Source organism: Aplidium turbinatum, chromosome 3 (genome assembly GCF_918807975.1).
Source record: "Aplidium turbinatum chromosome 3, kaAplTurb1.1, whole genome shotgun sequence".
NCBI lineage: Eukaryota > Metazoa > Chordata > Ascidiacea > Aplousobranchia > Polyclinidae > Aplidium > Aplidium turbinatum.
The window spans coordinates 4850341-4869914 of NC_137474.1; the positions used below are offsets into that span (position 1 = coordinate 4850341).

General features: G+C 40.7%; 2 protein-coding genes across 2 annotated transcripts; both read left to right on the forward strand.

Moving 5' to 3' along the window:
• Positions 1-8514: 8514 nt before the first annotated feature.
• On the forward strand, positions 8515-11223 carry LOC145766089 (uncharacterized). The gene has a single exon (XM_082577747.1). The coding sequence runs from the start codon at positions 8515-8517 to the stop codon at positions 11221-11223; it is 2709 nt and encodes a 902-aa protein (XP_082433873.1).
• Positions 11224-15659: 4436 nt separating this feature from the next.
• On the forward strand, positions 15660-18092 carry LOC145766090 (uncharacterized). The gene has a single exon (XM_082577748.1). The coding sequence runs from the start codon at positions 15660-15662 to the stop codon at positions 18090-18092; it is 2433 nt and encodes an 810-aa protein (XP_082433874.1).
• Positions 18093-19574: the final 1482 nt, after the last annotated feature.

Below are 19574 nucleotides of genomic sequence, written 5' to 3' on the forward strand. Positions count from 1 at the left end.
ACAAAGTTGTCAAAATGGTCAACTACATCAAAAGTAGACCACTTAAATCACGTCTATTTGCCAAGTTTTGTAAGAAAATGCGAGCAAACTACGCTAATCTTCTGTTACATACCGTCCGAAGCAAGATGGTTGTCGCGAGGAAAAGCATTGTCACGAATAGGCTATATATATGAGTTTCTCGGCAGTCGAGTGTAGCAAGAACAAGTGGTGCGGTACTGATGAGCCCAACCTCATGGGCGAAACACGTGTCTATCGCTGAGTTCTTGCTACACTCGACTGCAGAGAAACACATGTTTTTGGGAAAATCTTGATGGCTAGTGTGGAGGGTGGAGGCTACACCGGTATGGTTAGCGAAACACATTGCTCGCTGTTCTATTATTATAGTGAGCAGTCAGATAGTGCTGACGCCAGGAAAATCGCTCCTTCTCAACTAGACTATATGAGTTGAAGGATGCAATGCTCTCTTTTTTCAGCCTTGAAAAGCAAAAAGAATTTTGTGAATTGCTTTGCAATTATGGGTCTCCAAATTAGCGTATTTAGTAGATAGCTTCAACCATTTATATAACGTGAATGTGAAAATGCAGGGCAAAAATGAAACTCTCTTAACTTCAACCGATAAATAGAAAGCACTGAGAGAACAACTGCAAATGTGGTCCTTAAAAGTGGAGAACGAAAACTTTGACATGCTTTCACATTTCTCTGAAATGAAGAACAAAGAAGTTGTCTCATTAATAACTCAGCACCTAAAATCATTGGAAGAAAAAAATTAAAAATATTTCCCCAGCTTGTCCACGGAAAATTACGCATGGGTGAGATATCGACTTTTACTGGACTCTCGTATTGTTTTGAATCTTAAAGAATTAATCGACATTTGTTACGATAGAAATTTTAAGCTTATGCACAAGCAGATGCCTCTCGACGAGTTCTGGATAAAAATTCAAATGAATATCCTTGCGTTGAAAAGAAAGCTATTGTGCCTTTTCCGTATAAACGAACATAAAAACTAAAAAAAAAGAACGACTGCTTAGTGCTTATAGTCGAGGAAGATATGCGGGTGGCTTTATCGAATAGTGCCCCCAGATATTAAGGAACTTTCTGCAAGAAGTCAAGCCCAAATTTCACACTGACTAATTTTGAATAAATACATTTATAAAAACCTCATAAAATTGATCCAGTTTTGCCAGGGTGCCGCAAACTATTTATCTCTTTGATAGGGTCCCGCAAGGTCAAAAAGGTTGGGAACCACTGATCTACACTGTGAAGTAGATACAATATATTGATTGGATTTAGCCAATACTAGCAAAATATCACTATCTAAGTGGGTCAAATTTTATGTTACTATTATCCCAGTGGTGATCCAGACTTGCTTTGAAACAGTTTACACTAGGCAAGTCAATTTGTTGAGGTACAGTAACTTATTTCCAGGGTTGAGAAAAACCTGGGTTTTTCTATATTATTTAAAAAAGATGCAAAAAGGTAGATTCATGCTTATTTCACCTCAAATACTACTTTTTACCAATGAACTGCTCTCACTCTCAGTACATGCTGGCATAACTCAATAAAATAAAGCACTAGGGCTGTTTAACTATGAGGCGGCTTGAGGCCTTCTTGCATAAATAAGTTTTAGTGTAGTACAAAGTGGCATTACTTGATGTTTGTGTACAGTAATATCCACTGTGTTTTCAATTTATCCTTGGAAATTTCCTTCACAATCACATCCTTAAGTCTTAATTTGAAGTTTGTTTAAAAAGTATTATACGCCGTAGTACTTTGTTTCATTTTTTCAATTTTCTGATAAAAATTGGATAAATATGATGCTATGAGTTTTTTTGTTTTTTTTAAGTGGGTTTTTTTGGGTTGGGTAAAATGGGTGCAACCTAGTTTGTACCCTGAACAGTTTGTACCCTCCGTTTGTACCCTGAAAAGATCGAGTGAAAAATTAAAAAAAGCCGAAGTCGATGATCACAGTTTAACCACTTCCCATCGGCGGTTTCGCTTACGTCATGGTGCCATCCGAACGGCGTTTTTTTTTTGTTTTTTTTTTTGCAAAATTTTTCGCCGGCGTTTCGGCTGTAATATGGGCTTGTTAACTCATTTTAAACTACTCCAAATGGCATATCTTTTTCTTCAAACCGTAAATCAGCTTCTTTTACATAGATTCAACGTATTCAGGCCTTCAATAAATGTAAAATGACTTGTTCAAAAACCCTTGTGATGAAACAAATCTTGACCTGCTTTTGAAACTCCTTAAAAGGCAAATGAACTCATGCGAAACGTATTCAGCTTCGGCAATTCATTGGGCGTGTCCAGGCCTTGAATCAACGTGAAAAGACTCATTGAATAGCCATTTTGAACTGAATTTCTCAAACCTGCTTGTAAACAGACCAGCTTTTTCCTTACGAAGCAAAACTATAACGATGATTTATTGAAGCCAAACTATTTCTGATAGATAACAGAAGCTTTAGGGTATTCACCGAAACGATACAAGTTGTATACAAATGTACGGCGTACACGTTGTTCCAAAGTTAAGCAACAAGAATTTGCGTCTATAGACGCTTGCCGGGTGGCGCAAGCAAAAAGCGCGCGCGTCTATACACGCTTGCCAAGCGGAAGTGGTTAATAGCACAAAGCCGAAGTCGTTGATCAGAGTTTCCGCAAACAACTCGAGGGTTAGGGTTAGCGAAAACTGCGAAAAAATATTTGCGGAAACTGCGATCAGCGAGGGTTAGGGTTAGAGAGCATAGATTACTCGATGGTTAGAGTTAGGGTAAGCGAAAACTGCGGTTAGCAGAAACTGCGGAAAAATGTTTGCGGAAACTGCGATCAGCGAGGGTTAGAGCATGGATTATTCTAAGGTTAGGGTAAGGGTTAGCGGAAACTACAGAAAAATGTTTGCAAAAACTGCGATCAGCGACTTCGGCTTTGTGCTGACTTCCGCTTAGAGCTCGACCGATATATCGGTCAGCCGATATGTATCGGCTATTTTTCGCCGATAAACATCGGCCAGCAAAAGCACACTCAAAACCAGCCATACATGCCTTTAGAAGAAACACAAGTTGCTCAAACGTGCTTGCGTAGCACGAACAATTGTTGCGAGAATATAATTTCTCACCCATTTTAGTGTGCACATCTAGAAAATGTTAATACTGTATCCCCTTACCTTCCATTCAAGCAGGAAAACTTTCGAGTTTTACGTTGCTTCAACGATTGATGACATTGAATCAGTGTAACAAAGGTGAATTTTTCGCTAAGAATCGATGGGAGTACCGGTGTAGGCTACTTCTACACTAACCACTCGCAACTTATTTCAAGTCTTACATCACAATGTCTGGCTTTGATCTCCGAGTGATATTGATAAGGCAAGATTCGTTACAAAATTAGATCATACGAGTAGGCTATCACAGCAAGATGCAGCAAAATTTGTCAAGTTTTGGTATTACAGTAAGAAAGAAAAGGCCCAGGGAAAATTAACTTTCGCTCACATGACATGCAAAAGTAAACCCAAAGAAAAAAGCCTAGTGAAACTTTGCACAGAAGAAAATAGTAGCGTCATTGTAGAAGTTTTCCGATCTGTGCCCAGAGCATTGTGACGCAAGAAGCCACACGACCTCGTTCGGTGGAAGTTAATCAGTTATGCGGCGTATTGCAGCTACACGGCGCTTTGACTCTCCAAGCGTATTGCAGCTACACGGCGCTTTGACTCTCCAAGCGCACCTCGTTGGTGTGATGAAAGCCTTTGCTGAAATTTTAAAAAGCCTTCCAAACCGTAGCCATAGCTCATGAAGGGTGCAACCTAGTTCGTACCCTGAACAGTTCGTACCCTCAGTTCGTACCCTGAAAAGATCGAGAGAAAAAATTAAAAAAAGCCGAAGTCGCTGATCGCAGTTTCATAGCACAAAACCGAACTCGCTGATCGGAGCTTCCGCAAACAAACTCGAGGGTTAGGGTTAGCGGAAACTGCGGAAAAATGAAACAGCGGAAAAATATTTGCGGAAACTGCGATCAGCGAGGGTTAGAGCATAGATTACTCTATGGTTAGGGTAAAGGTTGCCGGGAACAGCAGTTAACGGAAACTGCAAAACTACGAAAAAATGTTTGCGGAAACTGCGATCAGCAAGGGTTAGGGTTAGAGCATAGATTACTCTATGGTTAAGGTAAAGGTTAGCGGAAACTGCAGTTAGCGGAAATTGCAAAACAATGTTTGCGGAAACTGCGATCAGCGAGGATTAGGGTTAGAGCATAGATTACTCTATGGTTAGAGACTTAAAGTTAGGGTAAGCGGAAACTACGGAAAAATGTTTGCCGAAACTGCGATCAGCGAAGGTTAGGGTTAGAACATAGATTAGTCTATGGTTAGGGTTAGCGGAAACTGCGGAAAAATGTTTGCGGAAACTGCGATGAGTGATGGTTACTGTTAAGGTTAGCGGAAACTGCGATCAGCGACTTCGGCTTTTTTTAATGTTTTCTCTCGATCTTTTCAGGGTATGAACTGTTCAGGGTACGAACTAGGTTGCATCCGCTCATGAATGGCGAAGAATTCAGACCAGACACGTTTGTCCGCCGTCAGCAAAAACGAATTTCGAGACCTGGGTTGTTTCTTTTTTGTTTGGTATTTTTTGTGATTAGTGTTAAGAATGATTTTTCCATTACAGCAGCTAATGCACAAACTTTCTTGGACTGATTTGTTGCATAATAACTTTGCTGGTAACAAATTTTTCGTAGCTGATATATATCGGCCGATATATATCGGTATCGGCCTAAAATTTTTATAAATATCGGTATTGGCCTGAAAAAGTGATATCGGTCGAGCTCTACTTCCGCTTTTTTTTATTTTTTTTCTCTCGATCTTTTTAGGGTACGAACTGAGGGTACGCACTAGGTTGCATCCGGGTAAAACACCGACAACTCTGCTTATTCCATCTATTAACAATACAAGTTGGAAAATAAATTGCTTTGTGGTTTTGGTGGTATTGTTTTTCAGTTTCAATTTGTGACCTCGAACACAGATACAATGATTGTATGAGCTGCTCATATTTTAAAGGCAGTGGCTATTTGACCGGCTCCGGTCTTTGAATCTGAAACACTATTTGACCGGTCATGACGTCACTACATAAGCGCTTTTTTCTTTTTCTCTTTCAAAGCAACAGACGAGAAGCGCCGATATAACTTCTAACTTCAACACGTATTCTTCAACATAGTCCGTGGCGCGTGCGATACGTTTCCGGCTGCCAATCTAGAGGGGATGAGTTCGATACTATCCTGAAGCATTCTTTTTTTTTATCTAAATTTTGACCCGAAGCGCATTTTTGTGGTCAATTTTTAATTTGAGTAGCCTACAGCCCATTTTTTATGTCTTTTCAAATGTGAGTAATAATGTTAGAGTTTTTTTTAATTTGCTGGAATTTGAGAATTTCTCTTGGTAATTTTCCGATCGTCGTAAGTGAACGTGTGTTGCCAAACGACCCTACATTTTTCTCTCAAGTTAGTTATATACAATACTTCTTTAAAAAATGGTTTTACCATTATCATTTCTTTTAAAAGAAGTATTGTATATAACTAACTTGAGAACTATACTTGAGAACTATTAACTAACTTGGACTGTAGGCTACTCAAATTAAAACTTGACCACATAAATGCGCTTCGGGTCAAAATTTAGATAAAAAAAAAATGAAAAAAAGAATGCTTCCGGATAGTATCGAACTCATCCCCTCTAGATTGACAGTCAGAGACGAACCCTACGCGCCACGGACTGAGTTGAAGAATACGTGTTGAATTTAGAAGTTATGTCGGCGCTTCTCGTCTTTTGCTTTGAAAGAGAAAAAGAAAAAAGTGCTTATGCAGTGACGTCATGACCGGTCAAATAGTGTTTCAGATTCAAAGACCGGAGCCGGTCAAATAGCCACTGCCTATTTTAAATGTCAACTTAATGGCGAAAAACTTTACTTTCGTCTACCGGTAATATTGAACCACGGTCACAGCTTACCAACAGCAGTCATAACAGCAATTCTATTAATCACACAACATAGGTAACAAACAGATGACTGTACTATAGATAAAAAACGCAATTTTACAAACTTTAATCTCAAGCGACTAAAGTAACACAGCTTAAAAAGAGAACTTGCCATTACCAATAAAAGTGGGGTTGATGTTTTTTCATTCAGCTACCGTATGAAATGCTACAGGATGCAACCTAATTTGTACCCTGAAAAAATTGAGAAAAAAATTAAAAAACCCAAAATAGCACATGGATCGAAGTTTACGCTTAACCTTAACCTTAAAACTTTTGAGGAAACTGCGATTAGCAACTTCGGCTTTGTTGCGATCAGCGACTTCGGCTTTGTGCTATTTTTCTCTCGATCTTTTTAGGGTACGAATTAGGTTGCACCCATGCTACAGTACACACTACACAGTCCCTTTAATCGTTTTTATTAGAAGCATCTAACAAAGCATATTTCACTTCACCATATATTTGTTTCTAAATTAGATCAAATACAGCAAAACAATTAAACTAGGGTACCGGCACCCATAACTCATACCTTGTTGAACATATCATTGTCTTGGAGATGTGGGTGCCATAGTTTATGATAGTTACGTTAACTAATTTTTTTTTTTTCGCGCAACGCTCAGAGTTCAAGATGGATGACGTTAACTAAATCCATTGCAAATTTTAAGAAAACCACACACCTACAGTCCTACAACACAATTTCAAGAAACGCTACAAACCTGAGGAGCTGAAATTTTTAGGATGACAAACAAATCCAGAAACGATGAAAGGTCGGGATGACGTAGGAATCACGAGATCTCTATTTTGTCATGGATAAAGCGGAAAAAGAAGAATTGTAAAATCAAAAAATGCCAAGAAAACTTTCCGTTATAGCGGCAATTCAAACCTCACAGGACAAATTCGATTGGCCTCAAGCAATGGCGGATCCAGGGAGAGCCGATTGCAACGATCACCCCTTAAAACACAGAAAAGTAACTTTATTCACGGTGTATTTGCAAGGTCGGATCAATGCCGTCTATGAAGACCTACAACTAAATATGCTTGTTGCGAACAATGGTTCCCCAAACCAAACGTCACATAAAACCATTCAACCGGTCTAATTGGGTGGGGGGGTGTTTAGCCCCTATCTTTTTGCAGTATATATTGATCAGCTTTCTTATGAGCTCAATAAAACAAAAGTTGGTTGCTATGTTGGCAACTCTTGTCTAAATCATATTATGTTTGCAGATGACATTTGCTGCATCTCGCCTAGTTTGTGTGGCTTACAAAATTTGTTAGATGTTTGCCACAAGTATGCTGTTGAACATGAAATTACTTTCAATTCTGAAAAGTCATTTGGTATTTTATTTTCCCCAAAAAACTTTTATCTTTCACGTGCTCCTCTGCTACATCTAGTGTAGAATATTTTATGCCTTTTTGTTTGTGCCGTAATTTGTATGCGACGCCATCACGCTGGTCAGTTAAATGAAGCGTAAATTGGATTGCTTTCGCTTCGGCGACGAAGAGACAATGACCTCATTTTACTGTTATCTCTGGGCGGTCGAGTGTGGCGAAGATTGGCAAATGGACAACACCAACGAAAGCGTCGTTTGTATGATGTAAACTCCTTTCACTGACCAAGTTTTATGTACAGTATTTGATTTGTTGAGTATAGTTGCAATGTCAGAGCTAGAGGCCTAGCCATAACGCAGAGAAAAGCAATAGTTGTAATGTAGTTATGTTATTTGTTTTATTTCACAGCAAAACTTTGTATTAGACCCTTTGCTGTGGTATTGTTTTGTTTGTCGCTGTATATTGGAATCAACTACTTAACTGCGTCACTTTGGATGATCTGCACCTGGGACACAAAATAGTTTGGTAAATAACATTGTAACTTTATTCTAGTAGCCTACGGTACCATAATTGTCAAACTAACTACACCAAAATTATTAACTTTAGTATTCTGTGCCAATAGCCTATTTATATGTGTTTCGTTCTTTAATAGAAAACCGCTAAAACTCCGAACAATTGGTCTGTTGCTGTTGGACAGTGAGGAGAAAGACGCGCGTTAACACAAGTGGAGGTTGCAGATATTGTCGGACGCAGCTAGGTGTATCCTGACTGCACTGTAATAAGGAGAACGCTTAGCCAAGCCGAGCTGTACACGGCTTGTAAAATATTACGTACATCAGTTTTCAAACTAGTGTAATTGTGCCTTTCTTACTTTATAGTGTTGTAAGATTCTGTGGCTACTGTTTAGTATATTATTGTTGTTGTAGACTAATTTGATTTAATTGACATCTGCTAATACATAGCCTACTGATTGTAATTGTGCTTTTTCTTACTTTATAGTGTTGTAAGATTCTGTGGCTACTGTTTAGTCTATTGTTGTTGTGTAGACTAATTCGATTTAATTGGTATTTGCTATTACATAGCCTACTGATTGTGATTATTTTTGACTAGTTTGATTTAAATTGCATGTGTTTTGTTATTCACTTTATCTCAAGTTGTTTGTCAGACCTAAATTAAAAATGTCAGTTAAAGGTTTTCCCCCTTTGCCCGAAAGTTCAGTTTCGGCTTTTGATAGTGCTTCAAATGTTTCTTCGCGAGGCAGCCGCAGCTCCGCAGCGTCGTTGACACGCTTCAAGCAACGAGAAAGTAGAGTGAAAGTGAAATTGGCCAAACTCGCAAAGGCACAGACGGCAGAGCGATTTTTGGAAGCTGAAAGACAAGAAGCTGCTAAACGGGCAGCCGCCATGAGAGAGGCGGATAGAGAAATTGAAATGGCTGAATTGGAAGCCGAAGCTTGGGAAGAAGAATCTAATAGCGGCCGCCAATTTACGGTTTTGGATGAGACTGGTTTTGAAAGTGTCAACCAGCATCGCAATACCACTGAGCGCAGTCCACCTATTTCGATGCGAGATAATCCTGCTTCACTGCCGTCGAAATATCTCCAACAATCGGATGGTAATTGGGACGGTAATGTCGATTTAAACATTGGACAGTCCGTTTATGTTCCCGCCGCTGATGACACAAAGGAAAGTGAAAAGCCAACTGTGGTAGGGTTTTCGCAATCGCAGCAACCAGTTGATGAAAAGAGAGCTAGTCGTCATAGCGGAGGCCCAATAGAAGATTCCTTTTTGCCAAGGCCAATTATCCAAAAATTTGATGGTGACCCGTTACAGTATTCAACGTTTGTTCATAACTTTGAAGCGCATATTGCCTCAAAACTGCCAAGCGATGAGTTGCGGCTGGTATACCTGCTTCAGCAATGTTCTCCTCGTGTTCGAGAAAAGGTTGAGCACTATACAGCCGATGCAACTCAGGGCTACAAGTTTGCACGACAGAGATTGTACTATGATTATGGCCAGCCTCATATCATAGCGAACTGCTGTGAGGAGACCCTGAAAGCTTTTAAGCAGTTGCGAGCAGAAGATGTAGAGGGGTTGGCCAAATTCTGCGTTGTCCTGGACAAGTCTCTAACAACGCTCAGAGACATTGGAGAGTATGCGAGCCTCAACTCATTAGGGACCATGCTGCATTTAGTGGACAAGTTGCCCCATGATTTGGCTGTGGAATGGGTAAAGACCTCTGTCCAGATCCAAAGAAAAACGGGTCATCAAGCAAAGTTTTGTGACTTCGCGGCGTTTGTACGTGAGCAGTCTGAAATTGCAGACTCGCTATTTGGTCGTCACGTGTTCGGTCCCGGAAGGAAGTCTAAGGAGTCTAAGCCTGTCCGACGTCACAAAGTTGGGGTTTTCAACACTGGATCAGAAAGTCTTTCCCCCTCTCCTAGTGTTAATAGATTTGGACAATGCTGTCTGTGCAAGGGCCAGCACAGATTGGACAAGTGCAGCAAGTTTCTAGACTTGAATCGCTTTCAGCGCTTTGCGATGTTGAAAAGGGAAGGCTTGTGTTTTAGATGCCTTTCAAAATCGCACGTAGCCTCCGATTGCAAGTCGAAGGAAAGCTGTACAGTGGAAGGATGCACGGGACTCCATCATACGTTGCTGCACAAACATGACGGCGGTCAAGATGCCACAGTATGCGCAAACGCGTGCCATAACGTGAACGGTGAGAAGTCTTCTGGAAAGCCTTTCCTCCTCACTGTTCCAGTGAGGGTTTGCTACAAGGGTAGGAAAGTCACCACTTACGCGTTTCTTGACACAGGTTCGGAAATGTCGTTTTGTGACGCCAGCGTTGCCAAAAGATTAAACGCTACTGGGGAAGAAAGGAAAGTACCCATTCAGACTATGGCAACAAAACGGGAGACAATGAAGGGCATGATGTTGTCTCTGATTGTGAAACCACTTAATGGTGAAACAGAGGAATGTTTGTCCCAAGTCCTAACTGTTGACAAGGTACCAGTCAGAGCAAAACCTGTCCCGGTCTTTGAAGCAATTGAGGAGCTTAGCCACCTCAAGGGAATAAAGTTTCCCGAATTGGAAGACAAGTCGGTTGGCCTTTTAATCGGCGCCGATGCGCCATTCTTACTGTCTGTGTTGGATAGTCGCTACGGCAAAAGAGGCTCTCCTGCTGCTATGAAGACTCCACTCGGCTGGGTGTTGTATGGCCCATCCATTTGTAAAGAATCAGGCGCATTAGAGAAAACGTGCGACTATTCCTGTATGTTCTTGTCGGCTTCTCGTGATGATGAGATCTTGTTGCCACCTCATGAACATGTTTACCCTGGAAAGTTGGACTGTCCTAACTCTAGAGAGGATAGAGTGTCTTTGGGTATGATGGAAACGTCTGTTGAGTTAATCGACGGACATTTCCAACTTCCTTTACTGTGGAGAAATAAAGATATTCAGTTACCAAACAATCGCTCCATGGCGGAAGGCAGGTTGAAAACATTGAAAAAACGTTTAATGAACGATGACACTTATCATAAGAAGTACGTTTCTGTGATGCAAGGTTACGTCGAGCGAGGCTATGCGGAAAGAGTTCCTGAACACGAAATATTGAACGATTTGTTTTGGTACCTTCCCCACCATGGCGTTGTTAATCCGAAAAAGCCTGAAAAATTGAGAATCGTTTTTGATTGCGCGGCAAAGTACAGAGGAGATTCGCTTAATCAAAACCTTATGCAGGAACCTGACTTAATCAATAGCTTGGTTGGTGTTCTGAATAGATTCAGAAAGGAGCCCATACCCGCACAACAACGTGTCGTTGGTCCAACGTTAGACCATCGGAAACGTCCCGTGGGCCCTCCGTTGGTTTCCGACGTTGGCGCGTAACAAATTTGGCCAGCGGGCCACCTTGGGCGAATCGTCAGTCACAAAAATCGGTTGGTTAAACGTCGATCCCCCGGTGGCACACTGTTGGCCAACCCTTTCCCGACCATTTGCCACCTGCGACCAACCTGCGACCAAACGCTTTCGTCGGTTCGACGTGGGATCCACGACGCAATTTACAACTGTCCTCACTGTGGCGAAAAAAGGCTTGGCTAATCGTAGACCCAACGTTGATGCACTGTTGGCCAACCCTTTCCCGACCATTTTCCACCTGCGACCAACCTGACGACCAAACGCTTTCGTCGGTTCGACGTGGAATCCACGACGCAATTTACAACTATCCTCACTGTGGCGAAAAAAGGCTTGGCTAATCGTAGACCCAACGTTGATGCACTGTTGGCCAACCCTTTCCCGACCATTTGCCACCTACAATCAAACGCTTTCGTCGGTTTGACGTGGAATCCATGATGCAATTTACAACTATCCTCACTGTGGCAAAAAAAATGCTTGGCTAATCGTAGACCCAACTTTGGTGCACTGTTGGCCAACCTGACGACCAAACGCTTTCGTTGGTTCGACGTGGGATCCACGACGCAATTTAGCCTACAACTATCCTCACTGTGGCAAAAAAGAGTTGTTTAATCGTAGAACCAACGTTAGTGCACTGTTGGCCAACCTACGACCAAACGCTCTCGTTGGGTCGACGTGGAAGACGCAATTTACTATCATCCCCTCTGGCGAAAACGATTTGGTTACTCGTGGGCCTAGCGTTGGCCATCATTTGCTAATCTACGACCAAACGCTCACGTTTTGCTCTGACAAGGGTTAGACATTACGACCTCACCAAACCGAAAACGTTTCTTAACTCATTATATGTAAATTTGTGACAGTAGTGAGCTTTTAAACCGACGGCATCCAAGGTGGCTCTCTGTGATCTTTGTGCATTTTCAGTTTGTGTATTACAGTATTTCGTTGTTTTGTTTTCGATGTGGACAGCTTTGTCTGACGCAAATAAATAATAAATAAATATGTGACAGTGTCAGTGACAAAGACCGTGTGGTTTCTTTTTACGCTTTCCCACAAAACAAGGTGCTGAGAAGAAAATGGTACAAGTTTTCTTCAAGTGTTCGAAAGTAGGATGGGCCATACAAAACTAGTCATATCTGTTCTCTTCACTTCACTGAAGATGATTTTGTTAATACCACTCAAGTAAAAATGGGCTTGAGCAAACTTTACATTTTGAAGGAATCTGCCATAGGCTACCATCTATAACAGCAAAGATGCAACCAGTTGCTGATGATGATTTCAGCACTTCTAAACAACAACGTTTACAAAAACGTACCCTTGTACAGGTAAACTAGGCTTTTACATGTATAGACTCTGCTATGTACGTACTGAGGGCACATTATGAGAGAGAGAGAACTTTTATTTATTATGAATAGTGATGATGAATTAAATATGAATGATGATTCGTACAATTTCTTCATTTTTCACTTCAAGTATATTTTAGGTTTTGTAGGAACGTATCCAGTACAGTTTTATTAAACTGTAAAAAACAATAGATCTTTGAAAAAAGCAACCGCTTGTACCAACTCCGACTAAACTGTGATCCAGCAATCACATCTAGGAAACGTATGTTTCATCCGTCGCTAAGAACGCCGACTTACAATGACGTAATACCACCAAAGTCGTCCCAGAGCAGTGAAATATGGAGTTTCGCCTGTGGTGGCGCTGCGGAGCCGTCGTTTGATGTAAATTACGCCCTAACCAGTCGAGCTAGGAGGTTATGGTTAAAAAGTTCGCTAAGTATGATTCTGCGCAAGGAAATGCTTTAAAAAGTTACTATACTTGGATCCAACCTGTCAGGGGCACTTTAATTCAATTCAATCAAACTTTGGATTTAATTAAACCACAATTCTATTTGGGTTAAATCACTGGCGAACAAAATCAGGCATTTTACATTGATTCAACATCTTGTGATTTCAACATCTTGTAATTTATGACAATACTTCGAAAATTCGAAGCAAACGAGATGAGAACAACAAGTTTTGTGGCTAAAGAAAGTAATTTGTATTGAACACTCGAAAGTCTGAATGGTTGAGAAATAGTTTTGCCCACCACAAACATTCATATGATCATTTGTAGGCTACTTTATGGGAGATATTTGCGGTTACTGTAAAAACATGATGAAATCATTTTTTTGGTCCAAATTAAATTATTTTATTTTGATGTAGTTAATTCTAGTCAAACGTTAAATACGGCAGATGTAGGCTAACGAAAATCCTTATCCTCAAACAAGACAAAATTTTTGCATTTTGAGTTTTCTTGATTGTATATTCAACAAAATATTATTTTTATATGAATTTTTGGCGACGGCTTATATTTCATTTTCAAAAATTTCCGATATCCAACCGATTTACTGACTTATAAACTATTGAAAAGCTGTAAAAACGTTTATCAAAAGATGAATTTCTTTAATCAAATTTATGCAGCATTTGGTCATGCAACATTTTAATATAGGCTATTTGTATGAGTGATTGTAACACTTTGTTTCGTGAGACTTGTGTTTTCTCTAATTGAAAACTATTTGATTCAATTGCGTAGGCTAAGCATTTTGAATTCTATGGACTTTGAGTCTGATTGCAAATAAATAAATAAAATAAAATTAAGATTTTTTGGCAAAAGGTTTGCTCACAACCGAATGCCCACGGCGACAAACGCGCTGTGGGGCCCACCATTGGCTCAACGCCGCGTCAACAAACTATTTTTATATAGCGTTTTTGTTAGAATAAACCTTTGTTTACTTTAATTTCGTCAAATTGTAGCATATACTGGCCAATGCTTCGAATTATTTTGTTGTGAATACGAAAAATGATATTTGTTGTAGAAAGGTTGGTTCACAACCGAATGCCCACGGCGACGAACGCGCCGTGGGGCCACCATTGGCTCAACGTCGCGTCAACAAACTATTTTTTACATAGCGTTTTTGTTAGAATAAACCTTTGTTCACTTTAATTTCGTCAAATTGTAGCATATACTGGCCAATACTTCGAATTATTTTGTTGTGAATACGAAAAATGATATTTGTTGTAGAAAGGTTGATTCACAACCGAATGCCCACGGCGACGAACGCGCTGTGGGGCCCACCATTGGCTCAACGTCGCGTCAACAAACTATTTTTTATATAGCGTTTTTGTTAGAATAAACCTTTGTTCACTTTAATTTTGTCAAATTGTAGCATATACTGGCCAATGCTTCGAATTATTTTGTTGTGAATACGAAAAATGATATTTGTTGTAGAAAGGTTGATTCACAACCGAATGCCCACGGCGACGAACGCGCTGTGGGGCCACCATTGGCTCAACGTCGCGTCAACAAACTATTTTTTACATAGCGTTTTTGTTAGAATAAACCTTTGTTCACTTTAATTTCGTCAAATTGTAGCATATACTGGCCAATACTTCGAATTATTTTGTTGTGAATACGAAAAATGATATTTGTTGTAGAAAGGTTGATTCACAACCGAATGCCCACGGCGACGAACGCGCTGTGGGGCCCACCATTGGCTCAACGTCGCTTCAACAAAATATTTTTTATATAGCGTTTTTGTTAGAATAAACCTTTGTTCACTTTAATTTCGTCAAATTGTAACATATACTGGCCAATGCTTCGAATTATTTTGTTGTGAATACGAAAAATGATATTTGTTGTAGAAAGGTTGGTTCACAACCGAATGCCCACGGCGACGAACGCGCTGTGGGGTCCACCATTGGCACAACGTCGCGTCAACAACTATATTAGTCATATTAAATTTTTGTTGAAATGAACTTTAAAAATTCTTCATTTCACAGAATTATAATACATACTTGCCATATCTCTTAATTCGTTTGCCAGAAACACCAAAATTGAGATTTATTCTCAAAAGGTTGGCTGACAACCGAATGCCCATGGTGACGTACGTGACGTTGGTTCTTCGTTGGTTCAACGTTGTGTTAACAACCTATTTATGATATTGACGTTTGTTGAAATAAAAATTTATAAAAGCTTCAATTCACAGAATTGTAATGGGTACTTTTCATTATGTAAGATTATTTCACCCGGAATATCAAAATAAACAATCGGTGGCTGGAGGTTGGTTTTCAACTGAATGCCCACGACGACAAATGCGACGTTGGCCCACCATTGTCTTAGCATTGTGTCCACAACCAAGTTTTACACAATATATATTTGGTAAAAAAAATGTTTTATGTGGTTTATATCACCAAATTATAACATGTTGTACCCTTTTTTACTGATTCTTTGTCCAGTTAAAGAAATAATGTTAGTTGGCAAATGGTTGTTTTGCGGCGAAAAGCCGACCGCGACGTTCGCGACCGTTGGCCAACGATCAGCCGACATTGTTTGCTGTGCGGGTAGCCATTACTGCTGATATTGAAGCGATGTTCCATCAGGTCAAGGTCAAGCCTGATGACAGAGACGCACTTCGCTTTCTATGGTGGCCTGACGGTGATGTCGCGAAGCCTGCTGTCCCGTACAGAATGACTGTGCATTTATTTGGTGCAACGTCATCGCCTAGCTGTTGCTCCTTTTGTCTGAAGTATGCCGCGCATCTGTTCGGCAATGAGTTTTCTGCAAAAACTTCAGAGGTTGTGAACAATGATTTCTACGTTGATGACTGTCTGTTGTCAGTGGCAACCGTAGATGAGGCAAAGTGTTTAATAAAGGAACTCCGATCGATTGTAAGCATGGCCGGTTTCAATTTGACCAAGTGGCTGTCTAACAGTGAAGAGGTGCTTGACGAAGTTCCCAACGACCAACATTCTCAGTTTCACAAAAGTTTAGCTATGGACAGTTGCGCTAACGAGCGTGTCCTTGGGGTCCACTGGGACGTTCGAAGAGACGAGTTTTTAGTGAAAGTGGAAATTCCTGAAAAACCATGTACGAGGAGAGGAATTTTGTCTATGTCTCACTCTTTGTTTGATCCACTTGGATTCGTCGCCCCGGTGTCGCTTAAAGCTAAACTGATTTTGAGAAATTTGAATGAATACGACTGGGATGAGCCAATTGCTGAAGAGCATGCTAACCGCTGGAGGACGTGGCTCGCCAGTCTTCCTTTGTTAGAGAACATGCGTGTACAAAGATGTCTGAAACCCCCCGGCGACCGAGTCATCACAAAATATGAGCTACACCATTTTGCTGATGCTTCTAGTGTAGCATATGGTGCCGTATCATATCTTCGGATGGTCGATCAAAACAAAAACGTGTACTGTACGTTTTTAATGTCTAAATGTCATCTTTCTCCTTCCAACGCCACTACAATTCCAAGATTGGAACTGCTTGCCGCAGTTGCCGCTGTGAGGTTGGATGTACTGCTTCGGGAGGAGCTGAGGTTGAAAGATTGCGAATCAGTGTTCTGGTCTGATTCTACCGCGGTGTTACAAAGTATTTATAACAGCCGCAAGAGATTTCCTGTGTTTGTAGCAAATCGACTGGCGGAAATTGAGCGACACAGTCAGATTGCGAACTGGAGGTATGTGCCTACAAAGCTCAACCCGGCAGACGATGTGTCTCGTGGTGTGTCTGCTTGTGTACTAGTCGAATCTTCTCGGTGGTTGAAGGGTCCACAATTTCTGGTCGAGTCCCCTGAACATTGGCCGGATCAGCTGGAGAAACTATCTGAACTGTCGGATGAATTTCCTATGTTTGAAAGACGAGTTGTTCTAACCAGTCAGGTCCTTTCACGTTTCAATGCAGAAACGCCTACCGACCGTTTGATTAGTAGTTTTTCATCGCTACATCGGTTAAAAAAGGCAACTGCCTGGTGGCTGAGATACTTTGAGTTTCTTAAGTCGAAAGGTTCAAGGCCCTCTGGAAACGTAAATGCATCTCTGCGGCTATCTGTAGATGAGCTGAAGGTAGCCGAGAAACGTTTGCTACAACATGAGCAAAGGAAAGGTTTCCCAGCACTGTTTCGACTTTTGTCCAAAGGTAAAAATGCATCGAAACAAAATTGTCCTAATGCTATGCTTAAGTTGAACCCTTTTTTGCATGAAGAAACCCTTAGAGTTCGCGGACGTCTGTCTGAGGCACCAGTAGACTTCAATTTGAGGCATCCAGTCATTTTGCCTCATAATTCATGGCTAACTAAACTGGTAATTCAACACTTTCACGTGACTGCTGGTCATTCCAGTATAAACCATACTTTCACAGCGCTACGGACTGCATACTGGGTGGAGAAAGGTAGCTCTGCAATTCGGGGAGTGATAAAGGACTGTACAGTATGCAAGAAACAGAATGCGACACCTGGTGAGCAACTGATGGCTGATTTACCGACTTGTCGCATGCAAACAAATCAACCCCCCCTTTTTGCCACGGGTGTTGATTACTTCGGTCCTATCAATGTGAAACAGGGTAGGAGTTTAGTTAAGAGATATGGATGTATCTTTACCTGCCTAACAACAAGAGCAGTTCATTTGGAGGTTGCACATTCATTGAATATTGATTCCTTCATCAGCGCCTTGAGACGATTCATTGCCAGAAGAGGCGAGGTAGCTCACATTTATTCGGACAATGGAACGAATTTTGTTGGAGCGGAAAAGGTTATAAGAAGTGCTATGCGCACCTGGAATCAGCAAAAGATTGAAAACTTCCTTCTTCAAAAGGAAATAGACTGGCATTTCAATCCCCCTTCAGCCGGTCACCACGGAGGAGCGTGGGAAAGGTTGATACGCTCAGTACGAAAAATCTTGTTGTCTTTGTCTCCACACAGTACATATACGGACGAGAATTTGAGCACACTGTTTGTGGAAGTAGAAGCAATTGTAAACTCTCGGCCCTTGACTCCCATTACTTTTGTAGAAAAAAAACGATAAACCGTTATCACCCAACGATTTGCTAATGGTAAAACCAAGTAACAATTTGCCCTTGACTGAGACCACGGAAAGGGATGTAAACTGGTCTAATCGTTGGAGACAGGTACAATACCTCGCTGACGTCTTTTGGAAAAGATGGATCAAGGAGTATTTGCCAACAATTGCCCATCGTCAGAAGTGGAAAAAGTTAAGACAAAATTTGGTGCAAAATGACATCGTCTTGATAGTTGATCAATCTGTTCCGAGGTCGCAATGGCTGTTAGGGCGTGTAATAGAGACATATCCAGACAAAAATGAAGTAGTTCGGTCGGTTTTGGTAAAAACAAAAAACAACGAAATTAAACGTCCCATCACCAAATTGTGTTTAATCATTCTTGCTGACGAACAACTTAGAGGCGCGCCACCCATGTGGTTGTGTAGAAATGAAGAGAATGATTGTTAAAATATTTTGCTTGTAAAATATGTTGTTTAGACGTAGTAGCATATTTTGGGTGGAGTGTAGAATATTTTATGCCTTTTTGTTTGTGCCGTAATTTGTATGCGACGCCATCACGCTGGTCAGTTAAATGAAGCGTAAATTGGATTGCTTTCGCTTCGGCGACGAAGAGACAATGACCTCATTTTACTGTTATCTCTGGGCGGTCGAGTGTGGCGAAGATTGGCAAATGGACAACACCAACGAAAGCGTCGTTTGTATGATGTAAACTCCTTTCACTGACCAAGTTTTATGTACAGTATTTGATTTGTTGAGTATAGTTGCAATGTCAGAGCTAGAGGCCTAGCCATAACGCAGAGAAAAGCAATAGTTGTAATGTAGTTATGTTATTTGTTTTATTTCACAGCAAAACTTTGTATTAGACCCTTTGCTGTGGTATTGTTTTGTTTGTCGCTGTATATTGGAATCAACTACTTAATTGCGTCACTTTGGATGATCTGCACCTGGGACACAAAATAGTTTGGTAAATAACATTGTAACTTTATTCTAGTAGCCTACCATAATTGTCAAACTAACTACACCAAAATTATTTACTTTAGTACGGTATTCTGTGCCAATAGCCTATTTATAAGTGTTTCGTTCTTTAATAGAAAACCGCTAAAACTCCGAACAATTGGTCTGTTGCTGTTGGACAGTGAGGAGAAAGACGCGCGTTAACACAAGTGGAGGTTGCAGATATTGTCGGACGCAGCTAGGTGTATCCTGACTGCACTGTAATAAGGAGAACGCTTAGCCAAGCCGAGCTGTACACGGCTTGTAAAATATTACGTACATCTAGGTAAATCTGAAATTGTGTTAAAAGACTCTGTAAAATACCTGGGTGTATTTATTGTATTTATGATATTTCAAGGCAGGTACGCTCTCAGTATTGTGCTGCAAACAATGCAAAATCTCATTTTGCTAAATGCTTACCCTCTGTAAAAAAAAAACATTGTATTTTGCTCTTATTGCATGTCCTTTTACGCATCCCAGTTGCGGAACAAGTT